This window comes from Nestor notabilis, unplaced genomic scaffold (genome assembly GCF_000696875.1).
Source record: "Nestor notabilis isolate BGI_N333 unplaced genomic scaffold, ASM69687v1 scaffold4675, whole genome shotgun sequence".
In the NCBI taxonomy this organism is placed as follows: domain Eukaryota; kingdom Metazoa; phylum Chordata; class Aves; order Psittaciformes; family Psittacidae; genus Nestor; species Nestor notabilis.
In genome coordinates, this window is record NW_009927736.1 from 47055 (window position 1) to 58428 (window position 11374).

At 38.5% G+C, this 11374-nt stretch overlaps 1 protein-coding gene across 1 annotated transcript in view; it reads left to right on the forward strand.

The window, feature by feature from the left end:
- The window catches only part of BMX (BMX non-receptor tyrosine kinase), a 24530-nt gene extending 16133 nt beyond the window's left edge, over window positions 1-8397 (forward strand). The window contains exons 9-16 of the mRNA XM_010014177.1: window positions 245-372; window positions 755-829; window positions 1587-1758; window positions 2677-2893; window positions 4211-4275; window positions 5151-5269; window positions 7173-7330; window positions 8323-8397. Coding sequence (XP_010012479.1) covers window positions 245-372; window positions 755-829; window positions 1587-1758; window positions 2677-2893; window positions 4211-4275; window positions 5151-5269; window positions 7173-7330; window positions 8323-8397 — 1009 coding nt within the window. The remainder of the gene's footprint in view (window positions 1-244; window positions 373-754; window positions 830-1586; window positions 1759-2676; window positions 2894-4210; window positions 4276-5150; window positions 5270-7172; window positions 7331-8322) is intronic.
- Window positions 8398-11374: the final 2977 nt, after the last annotated feature.

The following is an 11374-nucleotide window of genomic DNA, read 5'->3' on the forward strand; positions in this document are numbered from 1 at the left end:
GGGGGGGTGGTGGAAATCAGACCAAGGCAAGTGTAACAGTCCTCCTGGTAACATCTACTACATACTTTGTTATCTGGGCAGCTGGAATGTTCACTGGTTCATTCAGCAGTCACTGATCTATTAACACATGGGCTGAAGGGCACTTTCCAAGGCTTTGATGTGTGCTGCACTTTTTGGGGTTGGACTCGATAACTTTTGAAGGTCCCTTCCAACCCAAACTATTCTATGATTGTCTGTTTTTCAGAAGTAAAAAGGGAACAGTCAAACATTACCATGTACGTAAGACTCCTGAGAACAAGTACTACCTCGCTGAAAATTACTGTTTTGAATCAATTCCCAAGCTTATACATTACCATCAGCACAACTCAGCTGGTAATCCCATATGCTCTTTCTACTTAATTTGCTTTGGCTTAGGGTGTTTCTTACATTATGCTGACTCCCTTCCAATACCCAGTACTCTAAATATTGAAACACATTTTAGGAAAGTTTGGGTGGAACTTGATCTGACATATTCACCATCAATATAGTTGCTTTCCTTTACTGTACAGTGCTTTTTGTTATTGCAATACTATCCTGTAAGCACAGAAAAATTTCAATCTTGCCTAATGGTGCAGAAGCTGCTGAATATTGAATATTTGTCATTACCTGGATGGTTTTAATATGGCAGGGAGAGGGAGGTATTAGTTTCCCTGTATCTTCTGTGATTTCAGAATACTCTGTATATGTTGTGACCTTTAATGGGTTTTCTTTGTAGGTATTGTGTCAAGGCTCCGGCATGCAGTGTCTACTCAAGTAAACAAAGTCCCAGCCACAGCTTCATTAGGAAATGGTACAAAGATATCTTTCCTTTATGAAATTGCTATTGGTATTAGCTACCAAGAAAAGAATAACCAGAGAATCAAGACTCTTACTGCTTTCAGGCTTACAGGAGGTTACAGGATATTTGGTGGCCATTTCTGCTTTCCCATGCAGGAAGCAATGTGAGAATATGAGAAAGATGGTCCTTCCGTCAACTGCTCCTTCTGTAGTTTCCTCTTGTCCAGTGTAGCAATGAGACTTTATGATTCTATGAAACAGGGTATCCTTCCCTACAAATGCACCTAGTCTACACCCAGGGCAAGGTGAATGTAAAGGTATTTTATATCAACTTTTATGTTGTGCCCTTTTTAAGGCATTGTATGTCAGGTCTTATATTACTGTGCGAGACCTTGCATGCTTCCTTCTCCAGCATATCCAAGTCACGGCCATTCTTTCCCTTTTCCACATTACCTGGCTCAAAAATACTTCTTCTCCACTCTCCTGTTTGAAAAGATATCATTTGATTCATGAATCTTTCTCAAATCTATTTATAAGGCTTAAACCTAAGTAGTAACAAAATACAATTTTAGGAAGTGTAGTCTCCTTCCATAACTAAAACACAAAGCTGAGAGGCAGGTATGTTGCTTCAGTGCTGCATGGTTCTCCAAGTCTCCAGAGAAAACAACAGCATTGTGTGTAGGGAATATTGTGTGTAGGCAAGATCACCCACACACATATCATGGTTTGAGGTGGCTTTTTTGCTAAAGAAATTTCTTTTGTCCCACTAGGAATCTGGGAGCTGAAACGAGAAGAAATTGTTCTGTTGAGAGAGCTAGGAAGTGGACAGTTTGGAGTGGTGCATCTGGGAAAGTGGAAGGGAAAATATGATGTGGCCATAAAGATGATTAAAGAGGGAGCAATGTCAGAAGATGAATTCATAGAAGAAGCTCAGACCATGATGTAAGCTATGGCATTGCTTAATTATTTGGAAATAATGATCTCTCCAAACATTAATCAGTAATGTATAGTGCACGAAGGAAAGAGATTTTCCTCTTAAAAATAGCATTAAGTAATGGTGCGTACATTTAGCACAGGCTAAATAGGTAGCCACGCAGAACATATGAAGTATTACCAAAAGAATTTCACAAAGATTGATAGAGTCATCTATGAACTTTTCAATCAACGTCTCCTCCATAACTTCAGATTTTCCACATGTCACTTAGAATGATGTTGCATTGGCATTTATAGAGAAACTGTTAGAAAGCTGTTCCCCTCATCCTGCAGGTAGGAATGAGAGACAGATGAATAACTGGGAAATGCCAGAAATATGACTTGAAGTTTTAGTCACTGACTCCAAAGAGGTAAAGATGTTAGAATTTCCAGTGAAATTCCATGAGATGGTAATTGAAGCATACAAGTTGAAGAATGTTTTGGATATCTCATATCCTAAGGAATACACTGCACCACTGTCAGTTAACTAGCTGATATGATCAGGATTCTGAGCCTGAAAATTCTGCAACCTGTTTTTAGTAGAAAACTTTAAGGTCTAAGGTCCATCGCACCAACTCAGATCAATTTCCTCCTACCATTAAGTCTGCCCCTTTGTGCTGCTGAATCCTATTTCAAGTTTTGACTATAACATTGTAATTTCATCAATGCTGACTCTTCTTTTGATTGTCATCAATACTGAGTTTCAAAGTAATGAGCAGAAGTACACTCAGTTCTTCTTGAAAAGGAATATTTGAAGTCTGATATGGGACTGTATGCACTTTCAAGAATTTCAGTACATTGTGTTGATTTTGAAGAATAAAACTTAAAATATGCACAATAATCTCTATTTATCCTTTGGTTATTTTATATTTTTCTTCTGTATTTCAGGAAACTTAATCATCCCAAACTTGTTAGACTGTACGGTATATGCTCAAAATCATATCCCATCTATATAGTGACGGAATACATGCCTAATGGCTGTTTGCTTAGTTACCTAAGGAGTCATGGGAAGGAACTACAACCTTTTCGGCTTCTGAAAACTTGTTATGATGTTTGTGGTGCTATGGCATTTCTGGAGAGGTGTCAGTTCATACACAGAGATTTGGTAAGCTATCCCACAGGAGAAGTAGAACAGGCATGGTATGGGATTTCACCCAACACTGGTCAGACCTACCCCTCAGGATCATTCACTGCTGCACTGGCTCTGCTGGCACTCATCCCAAACAGCATTGTGGTCTGCTGAATATAGACACCCAGCTGGCTTCATACAAGGCAGCTCTGGATGAGCAGCACTAAAGCCATATAAACAGCACTGCCCACAAACTAATATGCTCTGCTTCAGAGTGGAGCTGAGAGGTCTACAGCAGTGCATACCATGCTGCCTGCATTTATAGGCTCTAGACTCAGGGATTTATGCCCCACTTGGCAGCACTTGACATCCAATTGTAAAATAGTCCACTGAAGTAAAGAGTTCTGTGAACCCAGTCAAATTTCTGGTTCATTGTGCTTCAGAGTCAGTAGCAGTATTTTGCCTTCTAAATAAAAGTATTATGAAAGATTTGTGACAATTATGTCAGAGGCTCGATTAATTTTCCAATAGGGGTGCAGTTTCCTCAGGTAGCATTTTAAATGTCTTACTGAAGCTTTAAAAGAATTGTCTTTATGTGTAAACAAAGTTGTTAAATCCATACCTCACCAATTTTCACACCCTGATTCAGAAATCAGGAATATCAGACAACCTAAGTAACAGAATTCAAACTGGAAATATAAAGTCGGTTTCCCAAAAACTGGCTGTGCACCATGGGAAAACAGAAATAAAACTTGAATTCAGGTTCAAAACTGTACATGCAAATTGTATCACAGAAACTAATAAGCATGCAGGCAGTGAATACAGACTTAGATAAATGTTCTGAAGTGATCATTTGCAGAACTAGGCTTATATCAAACTTTTCATTAATCAAGCTGTTTAAATCACTTTTCTTTGCTCCACTCTGTTTATAGTGCATTGCCAATAATCCAGTCAATGTTTTTGACTTTTTGATGCCTTGGTAAATTCTGAGACTAATGAAAAGGACCCTAGAGTAGGACACCATTTGAAAGACAAGATTTAGTTTTTAGCTCTGATGCTGGTCTTCCAGGTGAAAGAGGGTTTCTCACCTGTTTCCTTATCCCTCAATGTCCTTATATGTAAAGCTGGGATAATGGTACAGAATGTTTTTCAATCAAGTCAAAAATTAAATGAGAGCTACTAACTGTTCCCTTACAGTTCCAAACTTAATTGCTTCAGTCAAAGAATGTCATTATTCGTTCAAATGGATGAATAGAGGACAAAAAATATTACTAGCCAATTACCAAGACATGACATTATTTTCTCCTCTTCAGTTTTTTTCCACTCATTTATTTTGTCATTTCTTTTCTACAGGCTGCTAGAAACTGTTTGGTTGACAGCAGTCTCACTGTGAAAGTATCTGACTTTGGGATGACTAGGTAAGTTGAAAAATTGGGAGCCTTGTGAAGCTATGATGTATGTGTATATAGTTTACTGGCATTGATCAGCTAGCAACTGGCTGTTAGGAAAGTTCAGCCACAGAGGGTGATACAGCTCTTTGTGTCTCCTTCCCATTAATAACCATAAACCATTATGCAGTTAGAATAACGTCATCCTGCTGTATCAAAAAATAAAGGCTTAAAGGCCAGTCACAGCTGAGATATTTCACTAGCCATGTTTGTTAAAGAAATCTCAGAGTTTACTTTGTGTACAAGATTTTCACCTAATTTGGGGGCCAAACATTTAATCAGCAGCCTCAAAGGAGAGAATTTGGAGACGATGATTAGCCTAGAGAATATGTCCTCTGAGAAGAGGCTGAGGGAGCAGGCTGCTTTGTCTGGTGAAGAGAGGGCTGAAGGAATCTAAAAGCTGCCTACAGCTACTTACTGTTACAAAGCTGATGGAGCCAAGCAAGTCTTCAGCCACAATCTGTAGTTCGTGAAGATCAAGGTGGACAGTAAGAGAAGTTGTTTCCCGGGGAGGGCAAAATGTGTCAGGCAGACTATGTCATTGCAATCTTTGGAGGCTTTTAAGACTTGGCTACACAGATCCATGCCTGACCTGATCTGATGTTCAGAGTGATCCTATCTGAGCAGGAGGCCTTATAAGAGGCATTTCTATGATTCTGAAATATTTCCCTAATAAATAGATAGTGATTTGTCCTATGTATTACAGATAATGCCTCTATCGGGTATCCTTTGGAAATTTGGGATCCTTCCCAGGCTTTTAGGAACTTTGTGATGTACAAGGAAGAAGCAGTAAATAGTATTTCACTATAAGTCAGTCACAACCAAGTTTGGTTCTTGCCTTGTAGGTCTGTTCTGGATGACCAGTATATAAGTTCACTAGGAACCAGGTTTCCAGTAAAGTGGTCAGCACCAGAAGTTTTTCATTACACCAAATTTAGCAGCAAATCAGATGTATGGGCCTTCGGTACGTATGAAATTTGACATGTGAATATGTATGCATATATGCCATTACGTTTGGATTTCCTCAGCTTACTAAGCAGAAATGCTAGACATTTACACACTGAAGGAACATAAAAAGTAGTTACAGCTTATGTTCTTGTTTAACAGTTTTACATATCCAAGCCCTATTCTCTTCAGATTTTTCTAATCCTACTGTTTTTCCTCTAGGCACATAAAAACTGTCGACTCCCCATTTACCATTTATGTATGTGTTTAATATGGTAAACTAAACTGTTGACAGTGGAGATCAAACAGTATCTTTGGTGTATCTAGGCCACAAATCAGTGCTGTCCAACTCAAAAGAACTTTTCTGTTAGTCACAGAGGTCAGAGTGGACTTTGTGCATAAGCCAGCTGTGGAAGAGAGTCTGGGTGAGGTGGGACTGTGTATCTCAACAAAAATAAAACGTGTTTGCAGATCACTTTCTACCCAGGAATTTCAAACATTTGAACTTCTACATCACTGCTTTTCAAGCTATGATTTACAAATCCCTGGAGTCTGTTCAGTGTCTCTAAAAGCCTGCAAATGGTGTCAAAGGGAGCCTTTTGTGAACAGGCTTAAATTCCACTTACATGGATTTGTTCCTAAAGTAGGAATTATTTTTGCAGCTGTCAAGCTGATGAAAGATTGGCAACCCACTCTTCTTGACATTGAATAATGGTGAATAAAGCAGATGAAACTGTTTCCAAATGCTGGGCAGCTTCTCATCTTTAACTTCAGCTAGTGTCCCAGTATTAACAACTCTGCAAGAGAAACAGCTCATTCACGCCCTTTACAAGTTGTTTATAATATATCTGATTAAATCAGAAGTTGGATTTTCTGGTGATAATTTTTCTTTTTGCTCTTATCAATGAAATCCTGGCTCCAGGCTTTATTGTCGTGAACTTCAATATTGGCATTAACTTCAATGAGAAACGTTATTTTTCCTTAGACGATCTTTCCTCATTTTAACACTATCCACTGATGAAGTGGAAGCAAGGAAAGAGAGCATCAGTTCTTGCTTGGTTGTTTTTAACTAATGAGTCTTTAAAGGGCTAATGAACTGATGTATTCATATTCCAAAAGCAGAGAACAAATAACTTCTTGTTTAAAAGTTCTCATCAGGGAAAGCTGGGATTCAGGTACCATTTTATTCTGATCCACCTGTGATACTACAGTGCTGCAGTCTTCAAGCTGGAGGGAAATCAAAAATCCAAGAAATTTGGTTAAAAAAAAAAAATCACTGCTGGCAGTATTACATATGATTGTGAATAAATATTTCACATTCTTTTTGCTTTAGGGTTGGCATGATTATCACATATGTTCAGTTACAACAAAAATTGTTTCTTGAAAAGCTATCATTATGAATTAATGATTATGATTCAGTATAATGCAGTTTTCATAAGTATGTGTAGCTGACACTATAAAGTACTTGGCAATTTTTCTGATATGTCCCACCAAAAAAAAAAATCAGGTACAATTTTTATTATTATTCTATAAAAACATAGATACCTGTAGCTGTCATTTTGTTTTTCTTCCCTCTCCCTGTGTACACACACATACATACATAAGGAGATGTTTGTATGTATTTTGTAAAAAGTTCAGTCCATGGATAGCTATGGCTTGGGATTTCTCCATCATCGTCCACATTAGATATATTTATAACTGTCTTTATCATCTAACTTTACCTTCTTCTGTAGTAGGAGTTGTTTTACATTTGGGTACAGAATCACATTTGTCAGTCATATCTGTACTTTTCTTTGGAAAATATTCTCTATAAAGTGACTGATCAGTTATATGTTGAATGTGTGTCTTGTTCTGGGAAAAAGGACTTATTTTCCATTTCTTGACTCTTTATTTGTCTTCCATTGCCATGAAAATTTTTGCAGGTATCTTAATGTGGGAGGTGTTCACGTTGGGAAAGCAGCCCTATGAGCTTTATGATAACATGCAGGTGACTGAGAAAGTTTCTCAAGGATACAGACTTTATAGACCACAACTGGCTTCAGACATCATCTACCAGATAATGTACAACTGCTGGCATGAGGTATGTAAATCTACAAACTGGAGAAAACAAAATAGTAAGAGTCATTAGGAACCTCTCTTGATAGCTGAACTGATGTTCATAGTGGAAAATATCCCTTACAAAGCCATTGCTCGTATGTAGTATATTCTATATATCAGCGTAATTCAGGACATTGTTAGTACAGGAAACAGGCCACAAAGAAAGATTGGCTCCCTTTTATCACAACCATGTATTCTGCAAATAACAATAAATGCCCTTCAACATCAACATGATACATTGGATGAGATTCTTCTCACCTAATTTTAATAGTTTAAAGTTTGGGTGCTGAGCTAAGCTGACTGTCTAAATTTCTCCCATGATTACAGGACCATTACTGGTACCTCTTTGTGGTCATTTGTCATTTCTATCTCAGCCACCACATAATAAAACATATGTGCTTTCTTATACACATATCTTAAACAGCAAATGTAGATAAGACCTCTGCCTTTTTAGATAGCTAAAGTTCTGTGAAGCAACCCCCCACCCTTAGAATGAGAAGGATGTGTTACCACTTCAGTGAGTCTTCTAGGAGTTGTAAGTCAAATGCTGATCGTGCTCATTTTGTTTTGATATCTGCATCTTCTGCACCAAGAATTACCCTGTTTTATTGTTCCTCTTCATCAAAATTTTATTCAGCTGTCTGTGGACAACGGCTTGTTTCTCACCAGCAGCAAAGAACTGTTTGGAACATTAGTGGTGATACCATGAAATGACAGTGATGTTTGGCGTTTTTTTAATATAAATGTTAAAAAAATGAGAAAAATAACTTACATTTGAGGAAATGTTAATGCAAAGAAAGATTAAACTATCACAACATAAGACATATAAAAAGTAACTTTAATTTTCCTTACCTCATAGTCATCACTGTCACTACAAATTTCTGCATGTTAAAATCAGGAAAAACTAATGCAAATTACAGACCCTGAATGATTTCAAAATTAAATAACCATATCCATCATCTTTGCTTCATTTAGCTACCAGAAAAGCTCCCTGCCTTTTATCAACTCTTATCTTTTTTTGAGGCACTGAGAGAAGACAACAGAGCTTGAAAAAGAAGACTACATACTGGTTCCATATCATCTGTCTTCTGTATGAGAGCTAAATCTGAAATCTGCCTGCCATTAACTACCCCTACTATTCTGTATGTTAGTGTTCTTCTCATTTAATCAGCATATTGAAGAAAGAAGCAATTGGAGAAAGCTTTTGTGACACTCTGTAGGTGACAGAATTTGCAAGGATACTGTCGTGGTTCAAGCCCAGCCGGCAACTTGGAACCACGCAGCCGCTCGCTCACTCCCCCCCTTTTCCTTCCTCCCCCCGCTCCCGGAGGGATGGGGAGGAGAATTGGAGGAATGTAACTCCCACGAGTTGAGATAACAGCTCTCCAGTAACTAAGGTATAATACAAACCACTACTGCTACCAATAATAATGATAAGAGGAATAACAAGGGAAAAGGACACAACCGCTCACCACCCGCCGACCGATACCCAGCCTGACCCGAGCAGCGATCTGGGCCTTCCGGGTAACTCCCCCCAGTTTATATACTGGGCATGACGTGCTGTGGTATGGAATACCCCTTTGGCCAGTTTGGGTCAGGTGTCCTGTCTCTGCTTCCTCCTGGCTTCCCCTCCTCTCTGGCAAAGCATGAGACTGAGAAAGTCCTTGGTCAGAGTAAACATTACTTAGCAACAACTAAAAACATCGGTGGTATCAGCATTGTTCCCAGACTGAAAGTCAAAAACACAGCACTGCACCAGCTACTAAGAAGGAGAAAAAAAATGACTGCTGTAGCTGAACCCAGGACAGATACTTAGGTAGAATATAATTCATTTTGTTAGCATTGTCTCAAAAGACTTCTCAGACACTGAGATATATATTCCATTTGTGTACACTCCTTCAGTACTTCGAGCAGTCATTATTTCGCCTTAACTGGAAATGTAAACAAGGAAATATATGCTTGTTAGGTTTTCTGATTATCACCTGAATGTGTTTTTTTCTCTGTAATCACTTGAAACTGATTCCTGAAGTAAGTCAAATTTCGAACTGCTGCAAGTGACAGAAACACAGATAGTTATAGTCTTACTTTCAATTACTTAGAAATTACTACTGGTAAAATATTATATGTTTGCTTACCAGCACTATTGACTTATGTTTCAGTCCTCAAGGTGTACATTTGATTTGGAATTTATTCTAAGCTACATATCTAAGATATCTGCAACTTAGTAACATATGAGGTATTTACTAGAGTGTTATTGCTTCCTGCTACAGGTAAAAATAGAGAAAAAATGTTTTATGAAGAATTACTTAGTCATTGCAATAGCAAATAGTGGATTTGCTGATCTCTATAAAACCTGAAGAGACCTAAAAATGCTATTAATATAATTGCTTTGCTAAATACTTTACTACTGAGGAGGTGAGATTTGGCACCTGACTTTAACACTGAAATAAGAACACTCAACTTCCAAATGTGCATAGCACTGCACAAATTAGTGCTAACTTCAGTAAGTCTAGAGATACCAAATACATCTGAAGTTATATAACAGAGGCATCTAAACTTAGACACTGATGTTTATAAAATGCTGGTCTAGTATGTGTAAAATAAAGGGGGTTTAAAATCAAGTAAAGTCTGAAAAAAAGCCTCTCCTCTCTACTTATATTTGAGCTTGTTCAGCATGTGATACCTCTAAGAGTCCAAGTGACGTCTGCTTGCCCTTTCTGTGATGGAGCTGGCTCTATCCTATCAGGGACACTTCTGCAGCTCCAGTTTTAGCTCACATGAACGTAAGGAATAAGAAATACAAGGTGCAGACAGGTGGGGAGAGGGGAGAAGGAAAGTAAACCAGAGGTTCCAGCACCAGGGCTCACTGCATTGCCTGGTCCCAGCACTAGAAGCTTGCTGGTAGAGCACATCCCTGTCTGCGTTGGGAGCTGTGAGCGTGTCTGAGGGAAAGCAGCATTTAGGGTCATGCAAATGACTGTGGGGATCTACACAGGCCTGGGAGGCCATAGGAGGCTGCACATGATGGAGAAGTAGGTGCATGGTATGATGCTGCCTATGCATCAAGCTGTGCCAAGGAGTGCTGATCCAGAGAAAGGGTCAGAAAAGAGTGCTGACACAGGCAAAATTTGAAAGAAGGGTGACCCCACAGCACAGAGGGTATGAGGTATTTTTGGGGCTAATGTATGTGGTTGATTTTTTCAATATAAACATTTTATTTCTGTTCTTCCAACATCCTGCTGTATTTTTTTAGTGGCTTTATTTGTTGACAATTCTGAATGGTGTTTTTTGATTCATAGCACAGCTTTTAAAATTAATTGCTTGAAATGAAAGCTTTGCCTTAATGGAAATGTTAATCTTAACAACAGATCTGAAGATGGTTGGCATGACTAATTACATTACTTGATTTTTTCCAGCTCTGCCATTCCCTTTTTCTGTTACTGCACATTAAGTGGGAAGACCACATATAGTTGAATTATTTATCTTAAAAGTTCAGCTAAAGTACTAAGGTTTGGGGATGTTATGGCAATGGGATATGTGGTCTGTAGGCAACTTAGCAAAAAGTTATTTTTATTGCTTTACATTCCTGTCTAGTTTGCAGTTAATCGGTATCATCTGCCTACCATCTGAATTGTCTCATTTAAGGGTTTTGTATCTTAAATATGAAGTGAGACTGGAACATTAGGATAGTGTTTTGTGAGTCCACAGAGTCCAACTGTATGTTTTCAGATATATGTTTGGCAGCTTTCTACAGTTTCTGATCATTTTGGAGGCACATGATTTTAAGACCCTATGCATTTGTTGAATGCTTTCATGCAGACTCGTGTTTGCTACTAGCTTTTTGTCCAAATGCATGACTGGGTAGATATCTTGTGCCTTTCAGTGACCCTGGTGTGACAGAACTGCACTGGCATCACAGCAGGTATGGCATGGGTTCTACAAGAGACAGAATCATAGAAACGCTGGCTGGAAGGGATGTCTGGAGGTCACCTAGCCAAACTTTTCTCTCAGAGTGGGACTGTCCCCA